The 18760-nt window shown below is 30.6% G+C and overlaps 1 protein-coding gene across 1 annotated transcript in view; it reads right to left on the reverse strand.

The window, feature by feature from the left end:
- The window catches only part of LOC126885093 (uncharacterized), a 275171-nt gene that overhangs the window by 162348 nt on the left and 94063 nt on the right, over positions 1 to 18760 (reverse strand). The window contains exon 2 of the mRNA XM_050651517.1: positions 485 to 641. Within this exon, the coding sequence (XP_050507474.1) occupies positions 485 to 641 (157 nt within the window). The remainder of the gene's footprint in view (positions 1 to 484; positions 642 to 18760) is intronic.

Genomic DNA, 18760 nt, shown 5'->3' on the forward strand with positions numbered 1-18760 from the left:
TCAAGGCGAAGATGATAAAAAACAGAAAACTTGAATATCTGGAGCATATTATAATGTGAGGTAGCAGGTACTGGATACTGGATACTGCAGTTAACAGTTACTGAAAAGATCGAAGGAATAAGCGAAATTGGTAGAAAGAAATATTCATGGCTCCAAAACCTTCGCCAATGGACGGTTTATAAGCAGATGAATTGCTATATGTCGCGCAAGATCGAAAACAATATCGGCAAATTATCATGGAAACTATCCAGGCCTACAATTTGGGCACGTTACTCAAAGAAGAAGAAGTACCAAAATCTAGGGAATTACTGAATGAGATCCATTTCGAATTATTTTACAAAATGACACCAGTCCTCAGTTTTATTGGTTAATGAACTAAAATATATAAATAATGAATATTCGAAATACTCAATGATCAACTTTTGTATTTCCACTACAAATCTGAAGTGTCTAGTCTGTTAGAATAATATAAAATGCTACTTACCAGTTGGTACTTTGATATTGACGCCCAAATTTAACGCTTGTAATTTTGCTATAGCTACTTTCTGTAATACCTTTCTTTCTATGTCAGTCAAATTTAGTAAAGAAGTATCACCTAATATCACTTGCCTCCCTGTTATGTTTGACCACACGCAGCTACCCTAAAAAAGATAGGCTACATGTAGTAATGAAACATTAGTAAATATAAATTGTAATTAAAATATAAAATTTGTTTTCATTTAAAAAATTATAAAAATTTAACAGATCGAAAGTCGTCCTTTAAAAAATAGATAATGAATAAAAAATAAAGTAAAAAGAAACAGAAACATGTAAAGTAAAAAAAAATAAAATTTCAATATTTACGTATAGTCCAGGGCGCATCTGTTTTGAGATGGACGTTGAGAGGTGACTCAAATTTTTTTGCAGAAATTGCTTGAAAATAAATCAAATAATAATATTTGACTTATCCTCCCTCTCAAAAAGGTCCGGAACATTGTTTAAATAATCAAAATGTCAAAAATTAAAGGAAAAATTCGATTTGTTTCTTCGTTTTTTGATTATAACTTTAAAAGTATTCATTCCCGAGAAAAGTTGTACCAAAATAAAAGTTGCGTAATTAAATTTCCTATAATATAAAATTAGTTAAAACTTTAAAAAATAGTCACCCTAGTTGCAAAATAGCCATAATTGCGAAAAAACTATACAAAAACAAGTATTCGCATTTTACGTTTTTCAACCATTTATGCTACACTTAGGACCTTCATATTTCACCCAGAAAAACTTTATGATACAGTAAAACAATACTGTAAATTTCTTTAAGATCGGTTTAATAGATTTTGCAAAATAAATTTTGCAATCCAGCTTTCGCAAAAAAAATTCATTTTTTCAAAATGTTACAGGACTGAAAATAAAGCAGATAGCAAGTTGAATTTTTTTTTGCTTATAGAAGTTTACTGTACCTTTCATTTGCAATTTTCATAATTAAAATCGATTAATTACCACGGCGTCAGAAAATTTTTGAAATAAACAATAATTTTTGGTGCTACGCGCAGGACAGCGGTGTTCGATTCACACAAGTTGATTTCCACCAAAATTTCTTCCAATCTTTATATAATATATTATTTTCTTACTCTATATTTTGTTGTATTTTAATATTTTAATTCCACAAAAATCAAACTAATTTTATAATTGTTTGTGAAATATTGTTTAAACAATTGCATATGTTTAAAAATAATAAACTTGTATTATTTAAGTTAAAATATATTAACAAAGAAAGTTTTTGCTAATAAAAGTGTTATTTCAAAGGATAGAGTAGGTGTTTTTATTTTGCAATAAACAAATTTATTTATTTATTTCGAAATGTAATAAAAAATAAAATGTATCAATCATTATCAAAGGTCATTGGAATGCCCAATCAGAGCAAACTATCCGCTGTCCTGCGCGTAGCACCAATAATTAATGTTTATTTAAAAAAATTCCTGACGCCGTGGTGTTAATGGATTTTAATTTTTAAAAATTGCAAATGAAAGGTACAGTACACTTCTATATGTAAAAAAATTTTCAACTTGCTATCTGCTTCATTTTTGGTCCTGTAACATTTTGAAAAAATGAATTTTTTTTACGAAAGCCGGATTGCAAAATTTATTTTGCAAAATCTATTGAACTGATCTTAATGAAATTTACAGCATTGTTTTACTGTATCATAAAGTTTTTCTGGGTGAAATATGAAGGTCCTAAGTGTAGCATGAATGGTTGAAAAACGTAAAATGCGAATACTTGTTTTTGTATGTTTTTTTCGCAAGTATTGCTATTTTGCAACTAGGGTGACTATTTTTTAAATTTTTAACCAATTTTATATTGTAGAAAATTTAATTACACAACTTTTATGTTAGTACAACTTTTCTCGGAAATGAATACTTTTAAAGTTATAATCAAAAAACGAAGAAAAAAATCGAATTTTTCCTTCAATTTTTGACATTTTGATTATTTAAGCAATGTTCCGGACCTTCTTGAGAGGGAGGATAACTCAAATATTATTATTGATTTATTTTCAAGCAATTTCTGCAAAAAAATTTGAGTCACCTCTCAACGTCCAAATGTACTAATATTTTTACAAATGGGCCCTGGTCTAGTATAGAATTATCAAGTATTGGCGATAATGTGGAGGAAGTACGAGAACAAACAACAAGTGCAGGCAAAACTGCGGAATGCCTGAACAAAATAACAATTTGGTGAAACAAAACCATTAGTAGGGACACTACAATGAAAAATCTGTAAAACAATTAGACTTATTGTGGCCTGTATTGCAAAAATATAGCATAAACGTCAAAAGCCAGAATATTAATAAAACCAACAATGTCAGTGGCAGATCGCATTTACCATGGAAGGGGAAATGTGCGTTAGGGGGGACTTCCATCGAAACATTAACCAAAAAACATGAAAAAGATAAACCTAAACTACATAAAAAAACATACATTATAACTTATACGCATTATTTTCCTAAATAGCGGTTTTATTGGTTTGAATTTGTCTCTCTGTGGTTTAAATTTCATCTCGGCTAATATATTTTTACTTTTGAACAATTTTGGACCTTGTTAGGGGGGGAAATATCCCAATTGCCCTCCCCGTAGATCCGCCACTAATCAGTGTACAGGGTCTTCCAATGAAAATTTGTATCCATCTAAAACCAGACAAAATAAATATTTTGACAAAAAGTAAAAGTAGGTCGAATTTTTAATTCGAGGGGAACCAATTTTTGTACAAAAATTATGACCCATAATTTCATTACTTTTATTCATAAACACAATCTTGATTCACACCCACGCCCATATCTTACATTTTTCAAGACCTTGGAATTTATTCTCAGGCATTCAATAATAAGTGATTTGTCGTATTTCCTGTGCACTATTCCAATCAATTTAAAAATTTCATAACATTGGCACTTTAACTTGAAGCTTTTACAAAACATGTCTATTTCCTATAGTATAGACCAGCGGTTCTCAATCTTTTTGTGTCATGTACCACCAAATATTTTTTATTATTTTTGGTACCACCTAACTGAAATACATATCTAACTAGGTGATCTAATTAACTATAATAGTGGTGCTGATTTTGGCTGTTTTTGCGTTTTGTGTACCACCTCAAAAAATGAAATGTACCACCAGTGGTACATGTACCACAGATTGAGAACCGCTGGTATAGACCATAGATATATAATACTCTTGATTGTGCCGTGCGATCTTAAAATGGGTGACGGTTGAGACAGAGATAAATGAGCCTATTTGGTCGGTAGTCTCTTTTTAATTTAAGGGGAATATCGACGACGTGAATATCCCACTTTATCGAGTAATATGTGTTGACAGTTATAGCGGATGGTGACGGGAAATGGTCTTTGGTCTTCGGACGTGGATAATCGTGGTTCGAATCCCATACCAACTTTACTTTTTTTATTTTTATTTAATCAATATTGCGTTTATTAGATATTTTTACATCTGAAAAATGGACCTAAGTAAATCTAGCAGATAATAAATGTATGTATAGTAAGTTAATATTGGAATACATAATTTGTGAACTGCATAGTAAAATAAAAGTCATTCGTTATAAATTCGTCCTTATTCGAATGATGTGAATGTTTGTTTTGCTTCTACTTTTTTTAAAAATTGTAACAATAATTTCATAAATAAAAATAATGTCTAATTACTTATAATTGAATCGGTCATTTCAAAAACAGCAAAGTCCACAATTTTCAGAAACTAACTTTTTGAGAGGAATAGACTCCTTTAAGATAAACGTTGTGTGCAAAAACGACACCAGTCCAGTAAAAACATTAGGAACAAAACTACAATATAACTCTGAATTTTGATGTCATTCATTTCATCCATCTTTCGACTATATAGTTATGTTTTCTTTGCTCTTCTGTAAAATTAGGAATATGTGACTCATGTTGTTTTTGAAATGACCGATTCAATTAATAAATCGATGGTACATTATGTTGATATTAATTATTGGTAATTTTTTACGAATATTTTTAACAATTACTTTATACTATTCTACAATTAACTTATTAAAAAAATAACATTGGCTTTTATATTTTTAAGAATCTATAGGTACCTACACAGTTTTTCTTATTTTTTATATATTTCTTTACATAGATTTACTTTAGAGATGTAATAATATTAGTCCAGTCGGCAAGTACTTTTAGCGACGAAAAATTCCGAAGTTAATGAAATTTTAGGGTGTTGTTTGTACATGTTTAGTGATGCCAAATCCAAGTTTTCGACCTCGAGGAGGTTGTGGAAAATTTTTGGCGGCCGAAAAACCTCGAAATTTTCGGACTTGTTTCAGTTTGTTGCTCATAACTCTAAAACGGTCAATCCTACGTGAAAAGCTATTATATAGTAATTTAAAGAAGGCACAATTTCCCATCGATCAAAAAAAAAAGTCCGGAATCGGTCCAATAGATAAACTTTTACGGGCGATCAAAAAATGACAATTCATGACGATTCAACACCCTCTGTCAACGATGATCTGCATATGAAACACTCCTCTCTCGTAGGTGTTGACGAAGTTGAGGCCATGTTTTCTTCACTACACTACTAACAACTATATACTACTGTACACACACTACTATAATATACTATAATAATAACTATATAGTAACGAACGTTTTGCAAGGATATCAAGTAAAAGTAGAAAACTTCGCACGATAAATACGACCCGATACTTTGGGAGGCTTCTACACAACTGGCTAAATATTTATATTTGTTTTTACTTCTGAAGGGACGAGGTCGAAAGGGAGGAGGGAAAAGGAAGGGTGAAGGGAGAAAGAAGGGAGGATTGACCCAACCAAATCATACTTTTGACGTATTTCCCGTTAGCTTTTATTGCTTTCACCTTAAAACTATTCAGTAAAAGGTCATTTGCCTACTGAAAGGATTAACCTATTGTTGCATAGAAAACAGTTTCAACTTATACCTGTAAAAGATAAGTGAACTTTTAGTCAGGGAATTCCTTTAAAATGTGTTCAATTTTTATAAACAATAGCCATTGATTCAAGTGTTTTTATTTTCTGGCAAATAAAATGAAAATTTCCAATCAAATTAGTTTTTTTTTCACATATACATTTTGGATATTTTTCCTCTTATTCAAAACAACACTAACTTTTAGAACTATTTTATTTTAATTTTATTTTGCTTTTCGTCATAACAGTCAGATTTTAGTAGTATTTATTAAATAATATTGACAACCGTTATAAAATATACATGAATTTATTAAATAAATGCAATAAAAGTAAGGAGTTTGAAGTTTTAAATTAACTTGAAAATATGAATCGGGTTTTAGGGTCCTGCACTGAATGTGTTAACTCTGCGGTATAATATTTACGTTTATTTATATTTGTATATATTATCAATTCTATCAATAAACCGCAAAATGTAGGTGCAACCGTATTTTTTTAATCACTTTGTGTATCAAATACAAATTCAACTTAAATATGTTCTATCAGTATTTATTTATATATCATTACATTCGTTTTTGTTTCATTAAGAATTGAAGAAAAAGTATTTAAGAAATTTTCAGCCTTCTTTCAGCTTTAGAGGCGCATTTTTCGCTCAAAGCAAGATATGTTGCATATTCATAACCTTCTATCTTTTACCGTAAGTTTGATAGAATAAAAGATTTTACATTAGGGAACCAGTTCAAAAAACATTAAAAATTGGAACAACGGGATTATTTCTTAGTTGACCCATTTTTTTACGCTATTTGCACTGGCCTATACCTACAGATATTTTCTACTAAAGGATAATAAATCCTGACCGATGAAATATCCTGATAATATGGATACGGTAGATTTAAATACATATATCTTCAATAATCCTACATACATAGGTAAATTCTTATTACGTCCCTAGGTCGATACGGAATGGTATCAGAGACGATTGTGGGTTATAGGGTTGAATAAGCCCCAGGAAAGAGCATAAAACCAGGTGGGAGCTACTTTCGAGAAACGCCAATTTTAAAAAAACAGGTTCTAAAATTTCAAAAATTAGGCCAATTTTAAAATTTTTGTGGTTTTTGAACTCTCTTGTTGATGCTCTACAACTTTTAGGGAGGGGGGTAGGCAATTGGGAGTGATGCTGTAAAGCTACAGCACTTTGAAAATGAGGTTATGCCAGATGTTAACAAAATTAGAAAAAATTGTCATTTTTTGATCGCCCGTAAAACTTTATCTATTGGACCGATTCCGGACTTTTTTTTTTGATCGACGAGAAATTGTGCCGTCTTTAAATTACTATATGATAGCTTTTCACGTAGGATTGGCCGTTTTAGAGTTAAGAGCGACAAACTGAAACAAGTCTGAAAATTTCGAGGTTTTTCGGCCGTCAAAAATTTTCCACAACCTCCTCGAGGTCGAAAACTTGGATTTGACATTAGTAAACATGTACAAACAACATCCTAAAATTTCATTAACTTCGGAATTTTTCGTCGTGACGCCCCTTTTCCACAACCTGCCGACCGGACTATATCTAATAAACGCAATATTGATTAAATAAAAAATAAAAAAAGTAAAGATTGGTATGGGATTCGAACCAGGATTATCCACGTCCGAAGACAAACGACCAGTTCTCGTCGCCATCCGCTCGAACTGTCAAACCATCTAAAATACTCGACGACAGAGTAGGATAGTGACGTCGTCGATACTCCCCTTGAATTAGAAAGAGACTACCGACCAAATAGGCTCATTTATCTCTGTCGCAACCGTCACCCATTTTAAGATCGTAAGGCGCAATCTAGAGTATTATATATCTATGGTATAGACCGTAGGTTGAGTGAACATAACCTCAAAATGCATTTTTTTGAAACCTACGTATTTTTTGGAGATGGCAACAAGTCTATTTTTTATTTTGTGCATTTTATCAAAAACTACATTTCTAATTTTTTTCACAGTTTTTCGCAATGTGCGACACAGTTATAGATTATGTTTAATTTGAAATAACTGAGAATTTTAGGATATTCAAAAATGGGAGAAATACGTCCAAACCTCCCAAAATCGTGGTGGGTTCTTGCAGTCTTTTTTAGGGGTTTCTCGTGTTTCTCCCTTTTTAGATATCCTAAAGGACTTACCTCAAACTATAATATAACAAAAAAAACCTTTGATTTATTCTGTTCTGAAACTATTTCCTTGTGGCATTTTTGTAATCAAATATTCTAAATGAGAAATAAGCTACAATTTAACTAAAAAAATGATTTTATTAACGTTTATTTTTATCAACGCCCAAATCGGATGTCGGTATTTGTCAAAATATAAAATATTACTAAATTAAACAAAAATGTTGTTGCTTAGTAAAAAATTCTTCTAATAATTTATTTAATCTGACTCATTTTTATCGGCAATTCAGACATATATTACCTATACATTTTAACGTAGAAGACTTTAGAATGATATTGCCAATATTTATGAGTTGCGTCCCTGGGACGACTTTACTGAAAGATGGTTCATTCGATTACATGAGATCAACCCCAACTCAAGAATATCCGTCACAAAAAAATCATAGCATGTGATCTGTCTTTAAAAAGACAACCAAATGCAACGGTGACAGTAAAATTCTCGTGTTAGAGATTACATAGTCATCACGAGGGAAAACCAGGAAAAAAACTCGTGATACTATTTCGACATAGTAAGTGTTTGGTCTTACATTTAGTTTACTGTCAAAAATAATACCAAATTCTGACTTTAATATAGATATATATGTTATTTTAAATTAAAAATAATAATAATAATACATAGATATAGGTATAAATAACAACTGCCTGAGTAATTGCTGGGTAGATCGAGTAGGTCTGTGGTTACCAAAGCCGGTCCCAAACCCGGATAAAAGCTGGAGGGTGACTGGCAAGGTTAGCAACCTACCAATCGTAAAAACGAATATTGCTCAAAGAAACAATGTGAAGCTTCGAAACCGGATTGATGATATGAAGACGACCACGGCAAAAAAATAAGGACACGAAAAAAACCTCCAAAACCCAGATGAGAATAACTACTTGGAACATAAGATCGCTCAGCACTAAAGATCAAGAAATAACCCAAGAGCTAAAAGAGAAAATAAGTAGATATATGCGCTCTAGAGGAGAAAAGAAAGGAAAAGACCAGTCAAAATTAGGCGAATATACAGAGTGGGCCAAATAAAAGGAGCCACCCCGATATTTGGCAGTATTTATTGGATTTTAAGAAAATAAAAAAACAGGTCAATTTTTGATCTAAGGGGGACACATTTTTACGGTACATATATCTGTCATTTGTCAACTCCCTCCCTTCCACTTCCCCCATCCCTTATTTTTAAATAGGGAATAGAGGGCGTGTGCTAGCTCATTTGAAAGGTTATTCAATTCTCTATTCAGTAATATTAACATTGACATAAAAATTTATACAGGGTGTCCAAAAAAAATTATTTTAAATTAAATTAATTGACACAAAAAGAAGAATGTATGTAATTTATTTAACTCAGAATACATTCTACTGCTGATAAAAAACAGAAAACAATGTTTATTTGATAAATAAATACTGTTTGTTGTTTAAATTCAATATTCAACCTACCAAGAGGCAGATGGGTGGAAGCTTGAACATTAAAATTAAGCAAAAATCAGTGTCTATTTATCAAAAATCATTTTTTTCTGCTTTCTGTCAGCAGTAGAATGTGTTCTGAGTTAAATAAATTACATACATTCTTCTTTTTGTGCCAATTAATTTAATTCAAAATAATTTTTCTTTGACACCCTGTATACATTTTTAAGTCGATGTTGATATTACTGAATAGAGAATTGAATAACCTTTCAAATGAGCTAGCACACGACCCCTATTCCCTATTTAAAAATAAGGGGTGGGGGAAGTGGAAGGGAGGGAGTTGACAAATGACAGATGTTTGTATCGTAAAAATGTGTCCCCCTTAGATCAAAAATTGACCTGTTTTTTTATTTTCTTAAAATCTAATAAATACTGCCAAATATCGGGGTGGCTCCTTTTATTTGGCCCACTCTGTATATTAATCTACAGTGGAGAAGCAAAGGAAAACAGGGCCAAAGAGGGTGTAGCCTTACTAATACACCAAAGATACCAAAATAACATCAAAGAGTGTGAATATGTACCAGATAGGATTGTCGCAGCAAAAATAAGATTGGACAAGGAATACCTGAACATCATTGGAGTATACGGCCCAGAAAATAGTAAGTCCCAAACAACAAGCGAAATATTCTATGATCAATTGCAACAAGTAGTAGATCAAGTTAGAGGAAAGTTGATAATACTGGGTTTTTTTAACGCTCGAATAGGTAACCAAGTAATACCCGGAATTAAACAAAAACATAATGAGTGTCAAAAACGAAAATGGAGAACTGATGATAAACTTCTGCACGAATAACGAACTTCGAATGAACAACACCTTTTTTGACCACAAAGACCAACACAAATATACATTAAAATTTAATAAAAAAAATTTCTTGGTAAATGGTACCTTAGTTTAAAAAGCCCCTATAGAGCTACAAACATAGAAACAAAACGTTTTCGCTCTGTAACCAGAGCATCATCGGTGTTACAAGAACATGGTGAGCCACCCAAAAATACAAAGGTAAAAACCTTTTAAAAATAGGCTAAAAGTCTTATATATGTGTTAACATCGTAAAATCCACAGGATGGGTATATAAATCCTATGGATATGGCCTTAGGACAACATAATATGACTCCCACACGTGTTAAGTGGGTTACTAGGTAACAATTAATTAGGTAAATATGTTAAAAGAGTTTAAAGACGACGAGAGTCGTCTCTAAAGTAACTCTAAAGTAACATAATTAACGCAGCAACAGAATCACTTGGAGAGAGGAAAGTGACGAATACCAATATATCAAAAAAGAAAACCCTATGGTTTCGAGAGGAAGTGAAGATAAAATGTGAAGAAAAGAGGAGAGACTTTTTACAATACAGAACACACCAAACACAACAGGCATACAACCACTATAAACGAATTAGAAACGAAACAAACACTTTTAGTGGAGTCACTGAAGGTGGATATGAGCTATTACCTCCGATTTCGTTGAACCTCCATCGATTTGCATGAAAATCGGTAAGTGGTTAGAGAATATCTCAAGGAACAAAGGTGACATGGTGCCAACTTGCGCTATTACCCTGGGGGTGGATGCCACCCCTTCTCGGGGGTGAAAATTATTTTATTAAAAATATCCCCATAATTCGATAGAGGGACAAATTTCAAGCTAAATTTGTTATATAAAGTTATTAAAATAAATCAAAACTTTTTGAGTTATTAAACATCAAAAATTTTAATTTTTCTTGAGAAAAATGCATGTTTTTAACCAATTTTTCATCAATAACTCAAAAAGTTTAAGTTTTTACAAAAAAGTTATTATTATCAAAATTGAAGCTAATAAAAAACCAAATAAATCCCTTACTAGAAAAACCTTTTAATGTTAACTAAAAATGAGTTAAAGGTGATTGAATATATATTTTTTTCGGCGAGTAAAAAACTCTAAGTATTCAAGCTGAAATAACGGGAAATGGATGCATTTTATAACATAAACATTTTTGTCAAAGTACCTAAATACAGGTGTAACAAAAATACAGGTCATAAATTTAATCGCATATTCTGGGACTAAAAATAGTTCGACTGAACCTAACTTACCTTATACTCTGGGCTAATTAGCAAAATTCATGGAAAAGTTATTTACCAGCAATTTTATTGCTGGAATCGAATTATAAGATCCTATATATTAATAATATAGGTATGCAAAGTCCGCAGATAGTGTGCTACTTTTTTTATAAAAAAAATGGCGCCGACAAATCGTATTTTTTTCAACTATTGCTCTATAACTCCGAAGATTTTAACTTTACAACAAAAACACTCGAATAAAAATTCACCGCAATTAAATTCTGCATAGAGATATGTTTTTCACGATTTGCTCCGACAAAAATTTTCCTCGGAAAATGCGGGTTTTCCTAAAAAAACTCTAATTTTCAAATAAAGTTTTAGGTAGGTAAGTATTAATCAATAATTAAATAACTTAGTGACATCAAAGCTTTCTTGGTATAGATTGTAATTTCAGAAGCCGGTGAAAATTAAACGAATATTTTAGCAACAATTCAATTGTTAATCAACAAATTACGATAGCAATAATAACAAAAATAATCATGATACATTGATCAAACTTATAAAGATTATAAAGATGAGATGCTTATTTAATATTTTATCGACCAAATATAAATTTTTCTTTTTTTGGCATAATCTTTAAATTTTGAAAAAAAAAATAGTTATAATACGCTGGTCTAATTAGTAAAGTACAAAGAAAGGTTATTTATCAGCAATTTTATTGCTGGAATCGAATTATAAGGTCCTATATATTATTAATATAGGTATGCAAAGTCCGCATATAGTGTGCTACTTTTTTTATAAACAAAATGGCGCCGACAAATCGTATTTTTTTCAATTATTGCTCTATAACTCCGAAGATATTAACTTTACACCAAAAAGATTCAAATAAAAATTCACCCCAATTTGATTCTGCATAGAGGCATGTTTTTTTCGATTTGCTCCGACGAAAATTTTCCTCGGAAAATGTGGGTTTTCCCAACAAAATCTCGAATTTTCAAATAAATTTTTTGGGCCAGTAATTATTTATTAATAATTATATAGCTTGGTGAAATAGAAGCTTTCTTGTTATAAATTATAAATTCAGAACCCGGTAAAAATGAAACGAATATTTTAGCAACAATTCAATTGTTAATTAACAATTTACAGTCGCAATAACAACCAAAATAATCATGAGACATTGATCAAACTTAGAAAGATTATAAAGGTGTGATGCCTGTTTAATATTTTGTCGACAAAATATAAATTTTTTATTTTTTGGCATAATCTTTAAATGTTTAAAAAAATTGTTATAAACAAATTAACATTTCTCGGAAATTGTTTATTATATTCTAATTTTAAAAAATACTTAAAATGCGTATTTCATCGGTCTTGAAAATGAATGCTTTAAAAAAATTTTCCAACCATTTGCAAAAAAGTTATGAAACAGCAAAGTAAATATAAGAATTCTCCGTTGTTTATAATTTGTTTTAATTGTTTCAAAGCTTAAAAGTGAGTCTATGGTACAACCTAATTACTCACAAACAATGTCAAAAATTAGTGCAATGGTTATATTTTAATCAAAGATTAAAAATACTTTGTTTTGTAATTTTTAGCGCAAACGTAGGCCTGATACAGAGTCGGAGCTAAAATGTTCACTCGAAGCGACTGACACGCAGCGTACATTATTTATTAAAAGTGTACATCACGCGGCCGGTCGTCGCTCCGAGTGAAAATTTTAGCTACAGTACTGTGTTACCCTACTTTCGCGCGTGTAAATTACAAAAAAATATATTTATAATCTTTAATTAAAATATAACCATTAAACTTATAATCGATATTTTTTTGTAAGTAATTAGCCTGTACCTTAAACTCACTTCTACGCTTTGAAATAATTTAAAAAAATTATAAACACAGTAGTAATCGTATGTTAATTTTGCTGTTTCATAACTTTTTTACAAATGGCTGCAAAAAAGTTTTAAAGCATTCATTTTCAATATATTTGAAATGCACATTTTAACTATTTTTTAAAATTATAATATAATAAAAACTTTCTGAGAAACGTTAATTTGTTTATACCTAACTATTTTTTTAAAAACATTTAAAGATTATGCAAAAAAATAAAAATTCATATTTTGTCGACAAAATGTTAAATAGACATCTCATCTTTATAAGATTTCAAAGCTTGATCAGTGTATCATAATTATTTTGGTTATTATTGCGACCGTAAATTATTAATTAACAATTGAATTGTTGCTAAAATATTCGTTTAATTTTCATCATCTTCTGGAACTATAATCTAAACCAAAAAGGCTTTTAAGTCACCAAATTATTTAATTATTGGTAGATAATTACTTATCTAAAACTTTATTTGAAAATTAAAGATTTTGTTGGGAAAACCCGCATTTTTCGAGGAAAATTTTCGTCGGAGCAGATCGGGAAAAACGCGTCTCTATGCAAAATTTGATCACGGTGAATTTTTATTTGAGTGTTTTTGTTGTAAAGTTAAAATCTTCGGAGTTATAGAGCAATAATTGAAAAAAACACGATTTTCGTGCGCCCTTTTGTTTATAAAAAAATTAGCACACTATCTGAGGACTTTGCATACCTATATTATTAATATATAGGATCTTATAATTCGAAATAAAATTGCTGGTAAACAACTTTTCCCAAAAATGGCCTATTCTCCGATAATCAGCCCAGACTATTAGTACAAATGTGCACATAAAAAAAGTTACAGCCCTTTGAATTTGCAAAATGAAAATCGATTTTTTCCAATATATCGAAAACTATTAGAGATCTTGTATTGAAAATAGACATGTGGCATTCTTATTGTAGTAGTATCTCAAGAAAAAATTATAGTGAAATTTGGACACCCAAAGGGGGTTTTGTTCCTTTAATCCCCCCAAACTTTAGTGTACGTTCCAATTTAATTATTATTGTGGTACATTAGTTAAACACAATATTTTAAAAGCTTTTTTGCCTCCTAGTACTTTTTCGAAAAGTCTGTTTTTATCGAGATATTTTGAATATTTGTTAAAATCACCACATATTTGTATATGGGTACGATTCTGGAGACTTGGTAATAATATGAAAATTTATTTATGATTTAAATTTTTAGGTATATTTTGAACCATATTAAAAAAGAAGTAATATCTCGATAAAAAGTGTCTTCTCGAAAAAATACAAAGAGGCAAAAAAGTTTTAAAAACACTGTGTTTAATTAATGGTACCGCAGTAAAAGTTTAATTGGAACATACACAAACATTTGGGGATTTAAAGGAACAAAACCCCCATAAAATTTTTATGTAAACATTTTAAAAAAGAAGCAGCAACTCGATAAAAACTGCCTTAACGAAAAAATATTAAGAGGCAAAAAAGTTTTAGAAATATTGAATTTAACTAATGGTACCACAATAATAATTTAATTAGAACGTACACAAAAGTTTGGGGGGTTTAAGGGAACAAAACCCCCATAAAATTTTTATGGGGAGCACAAATTTCACTGTAATTCTTTTTTAAGATGCTCGTACCATAAGAATGCCACATGTTCATTTTCAATAAAAAATCTCCAAAAGTTTTCGATATTTTCGAAAAAAATCAATTTTCATTTTGTAACTTCAAAGGACTTTAATTTTTTTTTTGTGCATATTTGTACTAAGGTAAATTAGGTTCATTCAAACTATTTTTGGTCTCAGAATATGTGATTTAATTTATGACCTATATTTTCGTTACACCCTGTATATCTGTCAAATGAGCACCCGAACATGTTGATAGCGTTAAAAGTTATGCCCAAAAATTTTTTCAAAATTTATCTTTTAAAAATTTTTCCAAAAAACCTTATTGTTTTTTTTTAATAACTCCGTTCATGTTTACGATATCAGGTTCATCTAAAAGCTGTTTGAAAGCTAATTCTAAGTGCTATTTAAGTACGTTGAACCTAATCTTCTAAACCCTTTACTTTTTTAAAAAATAAAAGGTTAAATGACCCCGGTTGCACGGCTCCCACAGCAAAATTTAAGATTTAAACGGTTCTATCTCGGTTATTTTTTATCCTATAGAAATAGTAAACGAGGTAAAATATTTGGCACGGAAAAACTAAAATTTGGTTATTTAAAATTTTTTATGTATATTGAGTATTTTTGGAGTTATTATCAAAAGAATATGAGAATTACAATAATTTTAAAAATTATGATTTTTTTAAATTATATCTTTTTTTCAAAAATATGCATTCTAAACCGGTCAAAATGATCATCGAAAACATTACTTATCCTAATATAAAGTAGTTCTTTTAAGTATTACTATAAATTTTAATTTTTGTGGAAATGGCGTATGTTTTATTTTTCACTTTTTCCTAAAAAATTCGAAACGGTTCTTTTATTTTCATTATAACTTGCTTAATTTTGACGCTATTACCTTGTTCTGAAGCTCATCTGATAGGTATTCCGAAGTACTTTGACAAATGTTTAGCAGGAATATTTTACACATTGCATCGTTTTCCCGTTATTTAAGTTTGAATACTTAGATTTGAATACTCGTCGAAAAAAATACACATTCAATTGCCAATAACTCGCTTTGAACTAACATTAGTTTAGTTCTTTATGTAAGGAATGTATTCAATTTTTTATTATCTTCAATTTCACAAATTATAATTTTTTTGTACAAGCTTATAGTTTTTTATTTATACGTGAAAAACCGATTTAAAACATGCATTTTTTTACGAAAAAATAAAATCTTTGGTCTTTAATAACTCAAAAAGTGTTGATATATTTTGATAACTTTATATAACAAATTTTGCTTATAATTTATCTCTCTATAGACTTATGGTATTATTTTTAATAAAATCATTTTCACCCCCGAGAAGGGGTGGCATTCCCCCCCAGGGTAAACGCGCAAGTTGGCATCATGTCACCTTTGTTCCTTGAGGTATCCTCTAATTACTCACCAATTTTCATGAAAATCGATGAAGGTTCAACGAAATCGGAGGTGAAAACCTTCAGTGACTGCACTATTTATAGGGAACACTGGGAGAGCTTCTCAAAACATATGGAACACGACTTCTACGAAACACAAAAGGAAATATGGAGAATTATCAGAGGACAAAGAAAAGAGATGAACGAACTAATAAAAACGAAACACATTCAGAAGGAAACTTGGGCAGCCTATTTTCGATCTCTCTTTGCTAAAGATAACGATAACGAACCATCAATACCTGAAGTGACAACAAACGAAAAAATAAATATTGAAGAAGCAGAGGTAACCGAAGCATTAAGGAAATTTAAAAACAGAAAATCACCAGGAGAGGACAGAATATCGAATGAACTCCTAAAGTATGGATGACAAGATCAGACCAAACAACTATTAAGACTAATCCAAAAAATAATAGAGCAAAACAGAATACCACAAGAATGGAGATCAACTATCCTAATACCTCCCTTCAAAAAAGGAGAAAAATCGGACCCGGAGAATTACAGAGGAATTAATTTATTTAAAATAACATTAAAATTAACGACCAAAGTGATAACAAACCAACTGAATAAAATTATAACATTAGCAGAAGAACAACAAGGTTTTAGGTCGGGAAGATCATGCACCGACGCTATATTTATAATGAGGCAGGTTCAAGAAAAATCGTTAGAATAAAACAAACCGGCATACTTATGTTTCGTGGACCTTAAGAAGGCATTTGACACGGTCAAATTAAAGAACGTTATCCATTTATTCTACGCAAGGGAGGTACCTCTAGGAATAATTAAAACAATCGAAAATATCTACCAAAACAACACAATAAAAGTAAAAGTAGATGAAGAACTAACTGACCCAATCGAAGCTGGCAATGGGATAAGACAGGGAGATTCCCTGAGTCCTCTAATTTTCAACCTGATCATGGACGAAAAAAAAAAATAAGAACAAAAAAAGGATACTAAATGGGAGACAAACAAATTAAAATATTCTGCTATGCAGACGACGCAATAACTAATCTCTCAAAGTGAAGATGATTTACAACGTATGCTACACGAATTTAACCTTCGGATGACCAAGCGGGGGAAATTGTGACCCCAGCGTATGTTGTTCTTTAATAAATTCAAAAGTATTTTTAATTTTTAACTCATTATTTTTTTATTTGACTTTGATATCATTCTAGATATCCTCATATTTTGAAATAAAAAAAATTCCCTATATTTTACGAATAAAAAATATATTCTGAAGTTGATGTTTAGTAAAATAGCGTCTATTATGTGTAATTACAAGTAGTTTTACGCTAATGACGTCGACTTTGCAAAGTAACAAGACACTTACTCAACATACACACTACACATGACACTAATACTCATTTTGTGACTGGCTGAATGACATAAAGTCCATGCCAAAAAAAAATTAAAAATTAAAAAAAAAACTTTATTTTTTTGTTATTTGTCATTTTTGACCTGGGGTCATTCCCCCCCCCCTTGGTAATCCGTGTAACAAAAAAAGGTTGGTCATCGGAAGGTTAATATAACCGCTAGAAAATTTAACGTGTTAATTTCCCCAAAAATTACTAAATTTATGGTTATAACAGCAGATCTAATAAGGTGTAAATTAGAGCTGGAGGGTCAAATAATAGAACAAGTCATGGAGTTTAAATATCTAGGCATCACACTATCTAACTACGGAAAGCTCGAAGCAGAAGTGGAAGATCAGGTGAATAAAGCAAACAGAGCCGCAGGTTGAATTAAACAATATATAGAAATAAAAATGGAGAAATACAAAACAGTCATCAGACCAATAATGACATACGCGGCAGAAACACGACCTGATACAGAAAGGACAAAAATAATGCTAGAAACAGCAGAAATAAAAACACTGCGAAAAATAGATGGTAAGACAGTGTGAGATAGAGCTAGAATTGCCGATATGCGACGGAGATGCAAGATGGACAACATTAATAACTGGGTGAAAAACAGAAGAGTAGAATGAAACGAACATATAAGCCGAATGACAACAAATAGAGTAGTAAGGACGGCGAGAGACGGTTCCCCACTAGGAAGACGATCAGCGGGAAGACCACGAAAAAGATGGAATGATAACTTACTGGAGGCACATTGAAAAACAGAGTCATGTCTACATAAAAAGAAGAAGAAAAAGATATATAAATAATACTAAAATATAAAATAATACATTTTTTTAATTTAAGAATTTTTATATATCTATGTATTATTAATATTATTTTTAACTTAAAATAACATATATATTACGGTGTCCCCAAAAGATTGGTCATAAATTATACCACAGATTCTGGGGTTAAAAATAGGTTGATTGAACCTCACTTAGCTCTATACAATAGTGCACACAAAAAAAGTTACAGCCGTTTTAAGTTACAAAACGGAAATCGATTTTTTTTCATGTATTGAAAACTATTAGAGATTTTTTATTAAAAATAGACATATGGTATTGTAATGGCAGGAACATCTTAAAAAAACAACAGTAAAATTTGTACACCCCATAAAAATGTTATGCGGTTTTGTTCCCTTAAACCTCCCTAACTTTTGTGTACATTTTAATTAAATTATTATTGTGGTACCATTAGTTAAACACAATATTTCTAAAACTTTTTTGCCTCTTAGTATTTCTTCGATAAGCCAGTTTTTATCGAAATGCGGCTTCTTTTTTA

This window comes from Diabrotica virgifera, chromosome 5 (genome assembly GCF_917563875.1).
Source record: "Diabrotica virgifera virgifera chromosome 5, PGI_DIABVI_V3a".
Lineage (NCBI taxonomy): Eukaryota > Metazoa > Arthropoda > Insecta > Coleoptera > Chrysomelidae > Diabrotica > Diabrotica virgifera.